The sequence below is a fragment of the Anneissia japonica genome, unplaced genomic scaffold, assembly GCF_011630105.1.
Source record: "Anneissia japonica isolate Jap-2015-1 unplaced genomic scaffold, ASM1163010v1 scaffold251325_len469956_cov165, whole genome shotgun sequence".
NCBI classification, from domain to species: Eukaryota; Metazoa; Echinodermata; class Crinoidea; order Comatulida; family Comatulidae; genus Anneissia; species Anneissia japonica.
In genome coordinates, this window is record NW_022730291.1 from 294,733 (window position 1) to 314,717 (window position 19,985).

At 30.2% G+C, this 19,985-nt stretch overlaps 1 protein-coding gene across 1 annotated transcript in view; it reads right to left on the minus strand.

Moving 5' to 3' along the window:
• LOC117114804 (5'-3' exoribonuclease 2-like) overlaps positions 1-19,985 on the minus strand; it is a 73,311-nt gene that overhangs the window by 8,630 nt on the left and 44,696 nt on the right. The window contains exon 33 of the mRNA XM_033258493.1: positions 3,148-3,355. Coding sequence (XP_033114384.1) covers positions 3,148-3,355 — 208 coding nt within the window. The remainder of the gene's footprint in view (positions 1-3,147; positions 3,356-19,985) is intronic.

The following is a 19,985-nucleotide window of genomic DNA, read 5'->3' on the forward strand; positions in this document are numbered from 1 at the left end:
TTACATATTAAATTTTCTTTTTTATGCAAGAATGTCATACAAATTTTTTTAAAACCTGCTAAATTAATATTGAAAAATACTGTCTTAGAAATATACATCCATAACTTATATCACAGTCCAAGCTCTGTACTTTACTCAATAACACTTACGAGACCTATACTAACTTACGGATAATTTAACAATAGACTCAATTACAGGCCTTTCATTAGAGGTGTCTTTGTGTTGGTTTAGCTCGCCTGTCAATCAGACACAATTGATGCACTAATGTTGTCAAAAACAACAAAAGGTCACACCTTGCGTATGTATAACGTATCTCCCTCCCTAACTCCACCCCCTCCCGCTTAAGACTGGTATACCCTGCTGTGTTCAAATTGAATAGTCATTAATTATAATAGGGAGATCAACAGTAAAATTAACTTATTGCTTTGGTAATGACATATTTAATGGGAAAGAGTTGAGTAACGCACTCAAACAACGCTGTTTGTGGATAGCGCGATAAATACCAACTGAAAAAGAAAAAGCAGAAGAAAAAAATATACAAAAAAAAAAGAAGCAAGATAGAGAAAGATTTGAGGTGAAGGAAGGGAAGAAAGACAGGAGATGGAAAGGGATAATGATTTTTGATAGCAGAGGATGACTGGATACATGAGGATAAGAGGAAGGTAGAAATATGGGAAATAGTAGATTGATATAGCAGCAGCAGAGAAAGAGGAAGAATGATAGTAATGATACAGGGTAAATGGATTCTCATGAAAATCAATTAGAGAAAGAGAGAGAGGTGGTGTGGGGAGGGAATGAGTTTTTAAAAAAATATAAGAAACATTTGGGACTAAAACAAGAAAAAGAGCCTTAAACAATGCAAATACAGGTCTCACTACAATGAAAGATCACTTTTGGGATCACAGTTTTTGTTGTCTTTAGAAGCTTTGGTTCTACAATTAGAAAAAAATATTATCACAAAAATATAAGAAATTTGGTCTTTAATTGAAGGTGGTCTTTCATCGGAGAAATCTTCAATTACAGGGAGACCTGCAGTTAGCAGGAACCTACTATCAAAATTCCATTGATAAACACAGAGACACATGTCACCTGTCTATGTGGTCAGTTGGACTGCCCTCGTCCAGACAGGCGGAGCAAGGGGAAATACTAGTTCTTGCACAGTAGTTCAAAGTTGAAGATCAGGTCACGCAGGCACATCCTGGTTAGCCATTTCTAGGTCAGGTCAACTCAACTTCTGGTGGTTAGGGAATCATTCTTAAGGGATCAAAGGGGCCTACATATACTTAGATCACTTCCTAGCCTATGTGACAATCCACATATCGCAAACAGTTAATCAACCATGTCTTTATTTACAAGTAAACCACAAGACCACATCAACAGATAATAATAATAGACGGTATTATACAATTAAAGTCTTTTTCAACTGTACAAAATAGGGTGATTTAAGTATAAACACAAACGTGATTAAACAACAACAATAACCAATAATTAAAATATATTTTATGTGTAATTATTTTGATACATTTCAGTGATGTATCAATAAATGACAAGCAACCAACTAAGAACCTGCAAAAAGGGAGGGTTGGAATTGCAGGAAATTATTTTTTTATTTGGGTCAAAAAAAAAAGTAAAAAAATAAAGACAAATTAAAACAATGTATTTTATAAGACAAATGTTTAAATACAGTAAAGGAAAATCCAAGTTAACAATATACATTTGAAATTTTATCATAAGCTTAACAAATTGAAAAGTTAAATTCTATATTTAAATTGGTTAATTTGTATATTTAAGTAAGTTAGTAACTAGAGTTAAAAATCCAAATATGAAAAGAAATTAAGTATTTTTAGGTTTTAGATTCTGATATATTTTTACAGACTGATTTATATTCAATTTTATTTAAATTTAAGTAAGTTTTTTTAAAAAATGCTGAAGCGAATTTCTACCGTTTGTTTCAAGTTGCGCATAGAAAATAAATCAAGTAATCATTAAGGAGCAGGGTAGAAGTGAAATTTTTAGAGATGCTCAGGGTCTAATGAATATAAGTGAAGTTTAAAATGAAGCATAATTGCTGCTATTATAAGCTCTATAGAAAGAAGTGAAGTTTAAGTTGGTGCTCCATTTTCATGAGTAGGAATGAAGTTCTAAGAGCTGCTTAAGTCTTACGAGTAGAAATGAAGTCGTAAGTGATGTTGAAAGTATTGTCATTAACAAGATTTCAATTTCTAGACATATATGCACATGCATCTAAGCATAGTATAGAGTACCACAGTCGTGTCGTCACGACGCCAGGAGACGCTCTCTGTTGTCAACAGACGTTGGTTACCGTTCATTACGCCTGAATGACTTCATAGGCTTTCTGGAATAGGCATTTTAAAATCTAATATTTTACCATTAAAATGTACTAAAAACACAAAAGCTGGCATTATATTAGTTATTTCCGATTTTGATCGTTAAACTTCAGTTAGTTTTGAAATTTCAATAAAGATTACTTTCAATTAAATTGGAATAGTTTAGTTCTCTCATTGCATTAGTGCTCGCACCAGTTCTGTAGATCTACTGTCCTGAAATCAAAAGCTTGCTATCATCAAACTGAGGACAAATTTGCAAGTGATGTTCAAGTTATATGAGTATAGAAGTGAAGCTTTTGATATGCCCAATGTGAGAAGGTCCTAATATTGCTACATATTGTATTGTAGGTGAGCATATGTACAAAAGGAGTAAAGTTCATTTTATTCAAGGGAAAAAAAAAACCATTATTGAAGCGATTGAACACAGCACTCTGATATAGCCACGCTATTTAACTTTAAGTGATGTGCTCATATATGAGTATGATGATGTCATATTACATATATTGGGCATATCATTTTTTTTCTTGTCACATCAAATTTGATAGAGTAAACACTGCCTTCGAAGAAAAACACCATCAATATAAGGTCAACTTTCAACCTGATGTGTTGACTTACCTCAAGTGAATTTAAAGAGAACACTTGATTAAGTTCATTGGCTAGATTTTCACACCTTGCTACCCTAAGTAAATGCTCTGCTTTGCATTTACAAAGCACTAACAAACACCTAATAGAAAACAACACCTATTAAATAACAATTCCCTTTGAAAACGATTCCAGCCTTATGACCTAAAAAACCTACCCTCCTCCACTATACGATTGCTGATAGCCACCGCCTCCTCCACCACTACCACCACCATAGTGGCTCTGTCCGCCATAACCTCCTTTTCTGTCACCATAATAATTACCGCCGCCACCTCCTCCTTGTCCACCGTAGTAGCCGCCGCCACCTCCCCCTTGATTTCCGTAACGTCCGCTTGACCCTTGCCCTCGGTTATTTCGACCACCACCTGAAAGAAAAATCACATCGGTGACTAGGGTAAAGAATATTGCTGTAAAAAAGCTGATATTCTGAAATTATTAAGAGGATTTAAACAATTATTATCAGATGGCTTTAATCTGATATATGCAACAGTTCTGTTTTCATGTTCACTATTTATATGATTTCAACAAATTTATAACCTTAAATGAATGCCTACAGGTATGAATTGCAAATGTCATGAAAAAAAATAATTATAAAATCATAAATGACAATCAAAATAATAAAAAAACCAATATAGCATATTATCAGTACTATACTGTGTAATTAAACAAAATGAAAATTCAAATAGAAAATATTTTAATAATAATAATAAACATCAACAGAAATAACAGTATTATCATTATCAAATTATAATTTATCATTATTAATTTAATTATATAATCAAGTAGTAACAATAATTATAACCAAAACAACAATATTAATTCATCCTTTAAATTACATTATTATCTTTACATTTATTAAAGATGCATTGTCAACTGAAAAAGACAAAATATCAAAAAAAAAAAAAAAAAAAAAAAAAAAAATTAAATTAACTTGCTTATTTTGAGGTAACATACACATTATGAACTTAAGCATAGCAATTATTGAATTTAAAATTGTCTACCTATTTTTATACTGGATATAATGATAATAAAAATAATAAAACACTTCCAATAACTGGAAGTATTTCTATTATTTTTTTGCTGTAAAATAATTAGTAATATTTTATAAATACATGAATTTGTTTTAAGTTGATAATGTTTATGTTACAGTGCTTCAAAATAAGGAAGTTAATTCTAATCTTTAAAATCTAACTACTGGAATATGCGCTTGTACCTGGTTTGCACTGGTTTTTACCAGGCAGAACGAAAGAAGGAAACTCCGTGTAGCATTGAAACATGGCAACAGAGGTTCTTGAGTGGGGGATTAGATAATGGTTCACCACATGTGTTTATCAAGGTGGACACATCACACACAAGTACAATTTAAATTCACTTTTTCAACAACATCTTAATGTGTTTACCTTTTGTAAATACTTTTTTTTTTATGTACAAGCTGTTACATTTGTTATTCTTAATCCTTTATACATTTACAATTTCTTCTAATCAGTTTTAAGAAAATTTGATCATTCTGAATGTTTTATCACCATCAATTTACTTAACTTTAGGAAATGGTGACTGTATTATTTTTTGATTCAGAAAATCATTTCAGCGAGACTTTCCTTTTGATACCTTGTTTAGCAAACCCTCCAACCGCCAATAACAGTGATTTAGAATAAAAATAACATTTTATTTGTGTACACCTTCTGCCACGAAAAAATGAAAATTTCCAGAAAAACAAAAATCTTTATTAGTACTGTATTACACTCTCTGCTTTAACAAAATCTCCAAAAATAAGGTATTTCTTCCTTAATTATATAAATTATAGCATTTATTAATCTCATTAATACACTGTTTACATTCATCAATACATTTTATTTTTACTTCCTCCTCTGGTTTTGGCAAAATCATTTTGCTATGTAAGAAAAAAAATGTAATTTAAATTTTGTTTCCGCTCTCCTCTGATGGTCTTTAACAAAATAAGTTTGCTAAACAAGGGGTATTAAAAAATTTTCCGCGCCTTACAGTATGTTAAATGTCACACGTATAGCGATAATCCTGAAGTTTTAACTGATATATATCAATAATTTCCAACATCTGAACAAATATTCCATGCAAAAAGGTGCGAAACTGTAAATATAATGAATGCTGTCAATAAAACATAAGCTTCTCCATGTTTCAAAGATTGTTTGAATTGTACCAACATACTTTGTACAATCTGTTTTCAGCTACAACTGTGGGCAGTTGTAGCTGGACAATAACTCCAGGAACAAAAAAATCACAAGGCCTATTTAATTTTTAATCTTCGCAAGTGGCACACCCTTTTCAGACACATTTCCAAATCACAGTTGAAACTGCCAAGCGACCTTGCCGGTACTTTTATTCCCCGCTAATATCTGCAACATGTTGAAGCTCATAAAGAACATTGCGGCGAATTATCAACATGAAACATAAGAGGTCCTAATGTGCCGCACAATTGCACTCAGCTAGGCCCAAGTACCTGGAATGGAACACATGATAAAAGCCTGAATCGGCAGCAGATTGGATAAGTAATTAATTGAAGCACAAATGACGGTAATTACTAGTTGGTACATAACACCTTTTAGAATGGTTTCTTGTTTGTTTTAGGTGGTTGAATTTAATAAGAGGGGACTCAACAGACTTCAAGTTGTATATATTAAAGATAAATCTGAATGAAGTATAGTATTACTCTTGATAAATTCCAATAAATTTTATTTGATATACATAATATTTTTTTATTAGTTTGAATGAAATTACATCATATTGATACAGTGTTGAGAAGTTGAATAGGATATACTGCCAGTGATAAAATAACCCCTTCAAACACACTCAATAAAAACATTAAACTGCTCTTTTCGAAAAAAAAAAAAAAAAAAAAAATGACAGATTTGCAACAAACTATAGATCTCTCTTCTAATTAAAGACAAATTTTGGATCCATGAGTTTATAGCTGCTGTCGTTGCTATTAGGAAAAATAATTATCATCATAAGATAGAGTCATTAATCTGGAGCTGAAGAAAAAGTGGTCCTTAATTGGAGGTAGGTTTTAGTTGGTAGGTGGTCTTTAATTGGAGGTAATCTTCAAGTTGAGGTGTTTTTAAGCAGAGGTGATATTTAATTTGAGGTTATTTTCAATTGTAGGTGGTTTTAGAGGAAACAAATGTTTTTATACTTTAAAAATCTTAAATAAAGATTCTACCAGAATAAGGGAACAAATTTTGGTCTGTTAATTAATAATTAATTAATTTTTTAAAGTAGGTAACTCATATTTTGATATTATCCAGCTTTATTAATATATATTACTATTATTTAGTTATTATTATAGTTTCAATCGAGTGATATTTTATTATTATATTGTTATATACACATAATTATAAATTGAATTGTTGCCTGTATAATAAATTATTATATTATAGATATTGACATTATACAGTTAATATTTCAGTTAATTTAATTATCATTAGTATTATATTTATGATACATATTATCATAATATTTTAATTATTTTATCAATATTTCTATTTACTATTTTTACTTTAATTTTTAATGTTTATCATTATTAAATTGACAGTTGTATGTAGCCGGAAAAGCAGATGTACAGAACGGAAAAATATAGAAACACAAACAGACAATTTATTTAATAAACTACACCTGGATAGGTTGTCTATGTTTGCCAATAACCAGAGATAAGTCACAAATAGTAATCATAATTGTTATCATTATTTTCCAATTCACACTCAAAAAGCTTGTTTAGTTACTCCAAAAGTTAAGTGGTGTCAACGATCGAACCTGTGTACTGTATCTAAACGGTGATCCCGCCTAGCCAAGTTGACGCTGTCGAGGTTTCAACACTCGATCTGGGGTTTTTCGGTTCAAGTGATTAGCCTCAGGGAGAATACAATGACGGCCTGGAGCAAAGGCATAATCTGGTTTAAATCTTATCATAGGCTGGAGAGCAAGTTTGATTGTTGAAGTTAAACACTAGCCTAGCTACTCTAGATATATACTGTACACTTGTCATCAAGAGGGAAACGTTTCCGGATTGAATTGGTAGCATAATTTGCATACTATGGAATTACTACAAAACGTTGGTGTTTATCTTTTTTTTTGATTATTTACTAAACTAATATTTTTATAAATTCTCATTAAATTTCAATTAGCCAAGTTAATACTTACTTTACGTTTTTCATTTTTACTGTTTTAATGTGTCCCTGTGCCTTTTGTTTCCTTTCCTCCACTTTATCCGTTGGTTCTTACTTTTTGATTGTTTGTGAGATTTTATTATTGATATTTTATTATGTATTTTTAATGTTAAACTTCAATTTGTATTTCACTTCAAACAACAATAAAGTTCGGTCTTATTCGTATTACAGTAAACAATTAAGCAATTAAAATGTAAAATCTTTTTGTCCAAGTTAATTAACTTTAACACACATTTTACATATATGATTAAATTATAATTAAAAACATTTTTTTTTCTTCAATATAATGTTAGAAATAAACAAAATAAACATAATTGCTGAAAATAAATATTGAAAATATACTACACAGCCTTGAGCAAAATATAAATTCAAATATTTTATTTGCTTCCTTTATTAAGTATGTTATAAAATACTTTTAATATGAAATAACCTGGTGGGAGGCAGGATAAAAATAAACACATTTTGATTTTTGTTTCTAAAATGTAAATCAACAAACGATTAACAAAGCCAAAAATAGAATATTATTTTTACGTGAAATATTTATTGTTGAAGAGTGGTGTGCAAAGTAAAGTCTTTCCTAAAACAGAAACTAAATTGGTTCAAATCTATGTCTCTTAGAAGATGACTTATTTAATCATTCAAATTAGTAATTTTAATGATTCAATTTTAAATTTTAGGGTTCTCCACAATCTACCACACACTAATCCGTAATACATACTCCAAGTATTAAAATGCATGCCATCGTGTTGGGATTCAATATTTGGACATTAATTATGTCATCATGATGACATAATTAATGTTGAAATATTGAATCCCAACACAATGGCGTGCATTTCAATACTTGGAGTATGTATTATACTTTCTAATCTGTAATAGAATTTACAAATGATACATGTAAAAACAATTCAAGTTTTGATACTACTGTAATCTATTCTTTCCACGTATATCTTTTATATCGTTTTAATCCTTATACTTAACGCCTTACAATGGGATTAAATATTCCGTGATCTGTTGGCAGATAATGAAGTTTCCGCACAGCTCAGCAGGAATCAAACTTTTTCACTGTTAAACATTCCTAACCAACTTGGCATATCTCCAAGACAAAAAGTAATCTTAGTTAGCCTACAGAGAAGTCTAACAAATAAAGAAGAAAGTTTTATTTGCATCTTAATGATAAAAATGACAATGATGATGATGATGATGATGATTATGATGATGATGAATGATGACGATACATAATGATGAAACTTTTTCACTGTTAAACATTCCTGACCAACTTGGCATATCTCCAAGACAAAAAATAGTCTTGGTTAACCTTGAGAGAGGCATAACAATTTCCAAAAGAAAAGTTTCATCAGCACTTATAAAGATTACGATGGCAATGATGAAAATGTGATGATTCTGACGATACAAATAACGATGAAACTTTTAAACATTCCCAACCAACTTATCTCCAAGAAAAATTTGAGTAAAAAGTAGTCTCAGTTAGCCTAGAGAGAGGTCAAACAAATTTCACAAAAAAAGTTTTAGCAGGAGCATTATTGATAATGATGAAGATGTGATGATGATCACGATACAGATAACAAAAATACTTAAATGATATTGATGAGGATGCTGATACAACTTTGTGTTGCTAAAAGCCAACCAACCTAAAACCATAAAAATATAGGGTCGGTTATTTTTTATTTTCTTTATCTTTTTTTTGCAATTTTATTTACAGGAGCTTATAAAAATACTAGTCTGATATACTATCAAAAGGTCCCTTTTCATGCTTCAATGAATAAATTAAAGTACTTTGCATGGATATTAACCTTGTGATTACCGTTCAACAGAAGTGTATGAAGTGATGGTTCGTAAATTTTCTGTAGCACTAAGGTTTGTTTTTACTTGCAAGGATAACAATAAAAAATATAAAGCTAAGAAGCAATTGTTCATATAAAAAAAATAAAAGAAATAAGAGAAGTTTTCACACTGCACGATTCTATGACGATTTGTAAAAATATTTTTACAAATAAAATCAAATGATATCATAATCAAGGGAAAACGATGAAATCATTTGTAATACAATGTTTTTATCGTTTTTCCATGATTATGACATCATTTGATTTGTGAAAATACTATCGTGCTAGTGTGAAAACTTCTCTTACTTCTTTTATTTTCTATAATGAACAATTGCATTTAGCTTTTCATCGTCATCATTGCAAGTATAAACAGATTTTTAGGCCTACCAAGAACGGTCAAAAAGGAATAAAAACTCCAAACCGACTGACGTTTATTTCCAAATGTTACTGCGTTTAAACAAGACAACATTTTTTTTGTTTCACATAATCATGATACTAATACTCTACAGAGAATATAGAAGGCATTTTCAATCTAATTCATGTTTTTGTCCTAAACATGTCAATCAAAGATTATGTTCTAATGTTCATATATATTGGATTGCCTTCTAGGAAGAGAAAAACATGGTTCTGTTTGTCCATGTCTGCCAGGGTGTCTGTGTACATGTCTGTATATCTCCTTATCTGGCTTATTATCACCAGTTTGTCTTTACTCTATGTGTTTATATCTGGATGCACATCTACGTATCTGTGTAGGTTTTGTGAGATAGTTTGATCGTGTATTCAGCAGGTGAGCTCTGTCACATGTGGTTTTTATATTTTACTTTTAATGTGTTTCTTTATGTTCAAAAACGTGAAGTCATTTAATGACAGGACATAAAACAATATGGGCAAAAAAATGATGCAACACAGGTATAATCATAAACCATCCACACAAAAATCTAAAGGAACGCATACTTTATTTATTCAATAAACGCCTGGGTTGTTTATTGTTGAGAAGATTTTTTTGTGGTGCATTTATTCAAAGGGGGGGGGGGGGAGTGGAGGTGTTTATTATTTTATTTGGTGTAAAATGGATATGTATATACTCAAATAAATGCCACTTAATTTCACTGTAAATGTAAATTTCACATAATTATCATCAAATGTGTTAAACTGCCTGATCATAAAGACTTACCCATCCCAACCAGGTTAGAAAAAAATGTAACCTTACTGTAGTAGAATATTAATAGACTGTGTTGAAATGATGTTGCTTCTATTACATTTGCTTACAGTTATACTGGGGGGGGGGGAGTGTGGCGTTTATTTGATTAAAAAATAAATATTTTGGTAAATTATTAACTTCAAAATTAAAATGATAAATTAGTTACCTTGCCAAACAACATTCATAAAAAATATTCATAATATAATTTTCTACATTCTTTGGCATAAACCACTAAATTTGCTGGTAATAAATTAAAGGATTTTTTTTTTAATATAAAAATCAATAACTTAGCAGAACTAATTTGTTTTTCAATCTGATTTTCATTGGGGATTGATAATTTATTTAATAGAACAATTAAATGTTTAAATTAGATTTTTGAGGGTTTTTCCAGTATATCTCACAAGTCTACTTATTTAAATGCTAAGCTGTTGAGTATGCCATTATAATGTCCTCTCAATTAATTCAGCTACTACATATAGATTATGCTAAAAAAATAATACATTTATGACGATGAGCATAATTTCTCACATTTTAATTGGTGGGTTTTTCCAGTATTTATTACACAACTTATTTTATTTTTCTCCCATGTACTTCAGGTACAATTTATAGATTATGAAGAATAAACATAAATTCATGACTATAAACATCATTTTTAACATTTAAATTGTTTTTGTTGTGGTTTTCCGGTATTTACAACACAACATATTTTAATGTTTTCCTCATGTATTCATAAATTATTAAAAATAAAAATAAATGTATGACTACAAGCTTAATTTTGCAATTATGTGAAGTAAACTTATGTAAATCTACATGATTCCTATCTATGATGATACAATGTTTCTCTTTATGCTAATCACTTAATTTTGTTTACAATCAAAGCAACTATAAATAAACAACAAGTAAGTTTTAAGAGATATCTTTGTGGTTTATCTTGCACAAAATCCATGAACTTACAACACAATATAAACTAGTTTGTGACAAAAATGCTATAAACCTGCGAAATACTACACAGATTTGGTGAAAGATAAATTTCTTTGTAAGATTTTTTTCTCGAGATCTTAAGGCAAGAAATGAAATGCAGATTCTTTTATTATGCTTTAGTCTAGCGGTAAAAGCTATTCTTATATTAAGCTCGGCTCATTCCTGTTACAACAGATTCATCTTGTTGTTAAGATCTATTCCGATACAAAAAATGGAACAAAACAAGTGGGCATTAAAGAGCATATGGGACAAGAATTAACACCTTAAAATAATCGAGGATCTATAAAAACTATAAACATTTATTTAAAAATTTAAAATAAAAAATTGAATAAAATTTACAATGTGACTAACAATTCTGTCATTCATTCTCAAGGGATAAATTATATTACCAATTAATAATTATATAATTATAAGCCTCTCTCCTGTTTTGTGTTTCATTTTCACTTTTCTATATTTTTGTGTAGTTTTTTTCTTCTACTGCTTGTATTCCCATTTTAAACTATATATTCTGGGTTTTTTTTCTTTTCTGTTGGTTTGGAAAGCCCATAGAGAATGTTATATGCGCTATAAAAGTGCACAACCATTGACATTGTTATAATTATATGATATATCTTATATACTTTTATGACCTCAAATCTTATAGCAAATTCTACAAGACTTGATTATCCATTATTGATTAATATCATAATTATATACAGTTAATATCAGATTGATATTTTTTGCGGTTTGTTTAATTTAGAATTAGCACATGGCAAGATGGATTAGAGTTTATCTTTTCATATCAAAATTGACAAATCTTATATCCTGGTTGCACTCGCATTTTAATTAAAAATTTTAAAATATTTAACAACATATTCATTCACTAACAGTCAATTACAAACGCACAGAAAATTTTAAACAAGAGATGAGTGGGAAGAAATGCATGTAGAGGTAAACTTGTTGCATTATATCAACATTAAACTAAAGAGGGAGACATTCAATGTTGTTGAATTCCAAATATGTGCAACAAATTTTCACTAGTAAACCTGAAATTTTTAATAGATCAGATGTGTTCAACAAATCTAAATAATGGCCTAGCAATTAGAAAATAAAATATTAAATGATTATGAAAGACCTGCATACATAAATAAAAAGAAATTTAAAGTTAAGTTTGCTTCATATATAGTAAAAGCTGTCTATTCCTATGTATAAATAAACCTTACTGCACAGGGTATATTATTAACAGCAGATTTAATCTGATCTGTGGAATTGGGATGTGGTAGGAATTAGCTTTTCATACCAAATAATCCCATTCTGAGAAATCTCCCCTTTACCGGTAATTATATGGATCAGAGCTCGGGTTAAGGAAACCCTTTAAAATCCACACTTTATTCTATTTACCCACCTTACTCATCTATATATCCTACTTAAATAATCAAATATAATGTATTTTCAGACATTAAATTGCTTTAATTGTTAACAATACATTGTTTTAGTTGAATATAAAAGGACCATAAAAATAAACAATCACCAGATGAACGTTAATCACTCTGTCAGAAAACACAGCTTGTACTAACTAGGCCCAATATTATTAAATAATTAATTAATGTTTGACTAACACAAGGTTGAGCAGCATAATTAATAGATCATGATCTGCTACAATTGGAATACAAAAACCTACATATACTATTGGTCATTATATTAATATACATTAATATATTACTTATTGGATAATAAATTATTAAATCACATGATAGTAACTTTTGTATGGAGATATACCTCCACTAGTCATAATTACTAAATTAAGATTACTGTATATTATTAAAGTAACTAAAATATACAGTACACCCAAAGACTTGAATTATGAATAGTTATACCGTATATCATACCACATCATATCATTTATTTCATCATTCACATGACAAAGAATGTAAACATCAATCATTTATAATTAATATAATATAAAAATGGATAAAAGTAAAACCTGTTCTTATTGTAACTATTACTTAAAAATATTAAATGAATAAACAAGACCATAAAAAGAACATTACAAGGGGAAAAACTAATAATTATGATTAAAATAAAAACAAAATCATTTAAAAGACGCAACAGAAATCCATCCACTGAACAATACCATTTTCACTAAAACACAAACAGCACACCTCAGAATTAAATAATCCTAGTGTTTAAATTGTTTTAGAGTACACATACTCCGATTGGGCTACTAAATTATCACTGAAAGACAAAAATGAAAAAAAAAACAAACAAACAAACAAACATTAAAGGATCAAAATTGATTTAAAATGACAACTTTTATTTTCCTCTTGGTTGTATTAAAATGTGTACCTATGCGTTTCTATCACTGATACTATGGAAAATATCAAGTTTATGAATGGAAGCACGTTTATGAATGGACGACCCTATCAAGTGCCTAGTTAAAATATCGGCCAGGATATAAGAAGGACAAGTGTGAGAAGACAAGAAGTTTATTTAGCTTAAGGACGATGAAGTCAGTTGATAGGGTACAACCCACACAAAACGCAAAGGTAGGAACTGTACAAGTGTAAAAGGCTGTATTAATTGACAGAATCTAATAATTTACAGCAGCTATGACTGACAGCTCCAGAAAAACACTGATTGACAATTTTAAACAAAAATGAGCCACAAATATTTGGACGCAACCTATATGTAAAGGGATACGGTGAGGTTTTATTTACATAATATATATTTATATATTTTGAGGTCATTTAATATGATAAATAATAACACCTTTTTTATCTGGTATTAATAGTCAGTAAAATACGCTTAATTTGATTCTTTTTCTTTGTTGATTCCATATTTATAAAATGAAGATGAATGAACAAACTCAGTCTGTTTCCATGGTTAAAAATGGAATTGAAAAATATTTCTTTTTAGAAAAGTATATTTATGTTTAAAATGTAATTTTTCACAATTTGAGAAGAAATAGAGTTTGTATTCCAAATTATGTGTTCATTTATAAAAATACATTCTTTGTATGAGCAACTGTACATATATTTGAATACAAAAAAGAAACGGAAGTAAAAAAAAAAATAAATAAATAAATAGACATATTAATTATGGGAGATAAATAAAAAAAATGGAATTATATTATACAATAATAATAAAATAATAATAATAATAATAATAATAATAATAATATGCGCTAAGTCGGACTTAAGGGGAATACTTTTTGTGTTTCCCCTTAACATCGTTATTTTTAATTGTTCTCTAATTTGTCCTTGTCTAAGTTTCCATTAAGGTAGGCTTTTAGTAACATGATAACATTAATAATAATAATAAAAATAATAAAATAATATAATAATAATAATAATAACATTAAAACCAATATGAAAATCAATCATAGTAATTATATAAGATAACAAAAAACATAAAACTATAATAATAACAGCAAAAACATAAACAATAATTAATATTTACATTAATTAAAAAAAGAACAAATTTATGTTTATGAATTTATATCAGGAGAAATAACGAAAATGTGCAGAAAACAACAAAATATCGAAAATCTTCGCCCAGGAGAAAAACAAACAAGCAATCTATTTTCCATATATTAACATATTAAATTAAAAAAAACCATCAATTTTCTTGATTGAACAAAGTTGAATTCTTTGTAGTATTACGTAACACTTTATTAGTAGTACCCATGCGCAAATGTATATGAATTGAAGTAAAAGGTCGTACAATGCATTGACAACACATAGCATAGTATAATTAACTTAGATGCATATTAGTGCTAAAAGCTTAATATACGAGCTAGAAATTTTCTTTTGTTTTGCTTATTAAGTCTTTATCGCGGTTCCCCAGAAAGCAGTTGGGAAAATTAGGCCCGTAACAATGGGAATCCGCGAGCTAATTTATGAAGCCATTAACGACGCAGCACCGAGGGTCATCCTGAATACGAACGAAGAAAACGCAATAGACACTTCAATTATCACTAGGTGATCACAAGGTGCTTGAAAAATCCTTCGTTCTCATCTGTTGCAATAACCTTTCGTTTGTGTCGTTCTCCATCCAAACACTCTTTATTCCATCACTCTATAATGTACGGTATATGCTAGCCTGGCTAGGCCATCTTATGTACGCCCTAAAGTGCTTCCAAGTGCCTCTCACGGAGGGCTACAAAGAAGACAAGTGCCTAGGACATCAGGATTAACATTCGATGACAGTTAACGATGAGTTTGCTATCTAATGGTCTAAATTAATGACAGTTTTAATTGATCTGTGGAATATTAAGAGATTTGGTCTCGGAAATAAGGGTGTTAATAGGATTAAACTTGGATAAAAAAAAAAAGCCTAATGATAACACTTCTTTGAAAATAAAGAGTTACAAATAAAATACAATAATATATAAACTATCATTGCTAAAAACTTATGTAGACGATTAGTTATTATATAATATATCAACCAATCAAAATTTTTCTGTTAATTAAAGGCAGGTTGATTAAAAATGGGGAGCTGGATGGAAATGTGTATATAAATCTGTGGGCAATAGAGGATATGGCCCTCCCCAAAAAAACAGATAGAAAATAAAGAGAAAAAGAAAATAAAGGAAGAAGAGGGGAGCATAGTAATTTTTTAAAAAAAGGGTAATAAAAAAAAAGGGTACTCAAAAAAAAGAAGCTATTTTACGATTTTAATTCCATGTAACTCCATTTACCAGTGTCTATGGTGAGTTACTTATACACAAAATCCTCAAACACCGCCCACCCCAATCCCCCCTCGGATCTTTGTACGTCACATTGACCCTACCAAGATTGTTCCCTAGATTAAAGCCCTTCTAAATTAATGAGTCAATGTTATGGCACTAACAAAGCTTACTCAAAGCTTCAAAATTCAACATGATATAACAAAATTTTATTCGCTATTAAAAAAATGTTTTTCTGTCAGAAAGGTGGATTTAAAAAAAAAAAAAAAAATTTAAATCAAAGAGAATTATCTGAATTATTGGGATATATTTATTGACATTCTGTTATAAAGAATCCTTAAATTTTGCAACATCTTGCAACATTTTCCCAAACTCTTCACACCATTTTTAATCCGACAACATCCTTACTACACATTTCAAGTGGCTTGAACTAAATCAGTTTACTTAACAACATATTTCTGTTCACAATTAATCGCAAATTATTTTAAATCCTTTTGAAAATCTTTAAATCTGTGAGGACAAGTCACCTTCTAATTGTCGTCGTGATGGACGTCTGTTGGATGGTGTCGAAAATGACATAATTAACCACCTTTGAGTAAACAGACGATTCTAAACGCAGCAGATTTTTGTGTGGCCGTAACATGTGAGGCTAAGGGCTCTTGTGTGCCTCTCCATCCATTGTGGACATTACAAAGGTAAAAGGAGTGACCAAACATACTGACAATGCTTCAAGTGTCCAGTATTTGGACATGGGCTAAGCCTGACAGCCTGTAAGATCTGGCAGTCAAAGAACGCTAGACAATAGACTTCACACCTGCCAATGAGCTGGGCGGGCAAAGCATGGATTGTGCTCTCTGGCAACACATAAGGGCCTAGGTACTTAAGCACACTCTAGGGAGGACTTGGATGGCTAAATAGAGGGACAAAGAAAACAACTGTGTAATAACAGTGAATTTGGTCACAATGTGCTTAGGACTATCAGTAATGTCCATGTTAGTTACAGTAGCCTACATTACCTCTGTATTAGTAAACATTATTTCATTTTATTTTATTTCAAACATCATCCAAACAGCTACAAAAGCCAATTACAGAATGTCTTAAATACTAAAAAAATAAAAAATACTATACAAGTGAATAATTAATTACAGAATAAAAACATTATTTAAGTAGACATTTTAAAACTTTTAAAGATATATTGCATATATATAAAATATTACAAAAAATGATGGAGAAAACACGAACATGATATCAATTATAAAAAAAAAAAAAAACAATGAAGGAAAATAGAAGCTGTATATTGTGTACAAGTAGTAGAAGGGCAAATTCTACATTTTGCACAAGAATTCATCATAATTTTGTGAATAGCTCTATTATTTACTTTATTACAAATTCGATAAATTGTTTAAGAGGATACCATGGGCCAAATCATTAAACTTCGCTGTTATTAATTTTTTAAACATTTTTTTTTATCATCATAACTCCTCAGGCTGTCAGGGAGAGAGCTCAAGAGCCTCGCTGCTCTAAAGTCAGGCTCCGGAGGAAAAAAATGTTTTGATATGTTGTAGAACTGATTTTTCTAAGACAGGAAAAAGTTGTTTGACGAAAAACTGGGAAACGGTGAATGAGATACAGATTTTTTTAATATTTAAAAATTGGGTGTAAAAATGGGCAGTTACGCCCCTTTTTGGGAGTGTAGTGTAGCATTGTTTTAGCATTCTTGTTTTTACAATAGTTTGTTGTCTTTTCTTATATTTTACTTACATTTTATTCATGTTTTAGTTATTGTAACAATTCCATGCCAGTGGGTAGGGATCCTGGTTAAGTGCTACCCCCTCAGATCAAAAGGAACTTGAAGCTCATCGATGGCAGGGTCACACCTACACATCATGTTTAAGATCAAGCTACATGTTAAATGATATTCATTATTTTTTAAAGTAAAATTTTGATCTGTTATTTAGCAATATGGTTCTGCCAAAAGAATATAAAAATATAAAAATATTTAGAAAATACTTAAAATATTTTAAAACATTTAAAATATGAAAATATGGTTCATGCTTATTGTTATCTTGGTTTTCATCAGCTTCTCAAGAACATTTGTACCCCAAGTAGATCTCACTTAACTGCCCAAATGTTCTGTTTTGTTGTCATTTCTGGTGTCTTTGTTGATCACCAATTATTATCTTAATTATTTATTTTTATTGCGCTTTGTATCCATTGGCAAAAGGCGCGATACAAGTTCCTGTACTATTTATTTATTATTCAAAAGCAACTGGGCGGAGGAGAAAATAAAACTAGCAATAAAATAGAAAACATCATTAAAACAGGCCAAAAATTAAATGTTAATTTTATTAAAAACTGGCAGGTGGAAAGTATGAAATAACATTTTGCCTTCACACAAACCAGTTAAATTATGGGGCAAGGTCTTTCAAAAGTAAGGGAGAAGACATTTAAGGAAGGAAGGTATTTAGCTAGGGATAAAATAGTGGTTTTGGTAATACAAGTCTACCATTATTAATTCATATAATTTCTACTGTCTCGAAGCCAATATATAAAGCAATGTAATTGTGGTCAACATTTTTATACAGCACGTGGTAATCATTACCAAAATGCCTAATTTTATAATCTTTTCCTATTTTCCCTTGATGGTTACTATACATAGCTGCCTATGCAACCTTAGTTTACAAATGCTTCCCGACGGAATATTTTCACCTTTTAACATGTGGAATTCGCTGAATTCTACAGATCCCTGTGGTTGGTTTGCTTCCCACTGGTTCCCTTAGGATTTTATGCCATTGTTTCTACACTACTTTTTTTTTATTCCAGACACTGTCTATGAAATCCCAGACGAAATTATTAAAGCTATAAAAGCAAGGTGAAGTAGAATGCAATATTTATAATTTTACAAAAAAACATTTAAATAATATTAAACACAAATAATTCACATTTTTATTGTATACTTTTAGACTTACAAATACAAAAAAAAAAAAAAAAAAAAAAAAAAATGAAATTTTTAGGAAAAAATGAATTTCATTGTAGAGGTGTGCATTTCTCATGTGTCGGAGATCCTAAAATAAACTTTACAAACATGAAAAAGGACCATGATAGGAAAAAGGATTGTTTGTGGTCAAGGGTTGCATAGGGGTCCACTCCTTCCATAAGGGATCCACTATTCCCATAATGGTTCCCTGGATCCCAGGAAGCAACTGCAGCAGAGGCTTTGATTTTCTAGATTTTTATGAGCCTTGATTGATTTTAAGGATGAAAATTTGCAAGTAACATATATTTCCTTCCAAACTAAAATCATTTTGTTAGAATAACATTGTAAGAAGTGTTTCATTTCACCTTATATTATGAGGAAGTCCTCTATTATTCATACCTTTACATTACGGTATGTGAAGAATACCATTCATAATTTGTATCTTGATTCATATTTTTTGAAAGACCCCTCTAATTAAGGACCCCTCCAATTAAGGGCCACCTCCAATTAAAGACCACTATTCTGTGGTCCCAAATTAACAAATGTCTATTATCTTTATTATTCTAATTAGAGACCAAATCTGCTAAATACCATGGAAACCCTGGTCCCAAAAGTGGTCTTTAATTGGAGGGAGACCTGAATACTATTTTTTTTCATTTGTATATAACCACAGTGAGAACCAAAACAAACTTGAACTTGAAATAGTTACTCTGATAAGTCGCTTTGCATTTACTTTCCGAGCCTGCTAATCCTGCAAGAGCTTATGTTTTCTTCCTTTTTTGGCTCCCACTTTGATGTTCGTGCCAGCAGTCTGGTTTGTATGACAAATTGTGACATTATCAAACATTACGGAAGTATGTTAAAAAAAACAAACCGCACAATAGGTTGAGCCTCCATTTTAGATTTAGGTCTAGTTGGTAATTTTGATTGCAACATTCTTACCTCCAACGGTAGTTTTTGATTTGTTTGACGACGCAACGCTAGAAATATGTTAAAATTTGTCTTAAAGCACGGTGGTACTTAATAATTTAATAATTTGAACGGCATCTTCATGTTGACTTATTGCAGGTATCAAATGCGCTCCTCTAATGACTCCAACCAGCTCTTTGTTCCAAAATCAAAGAAGCTGG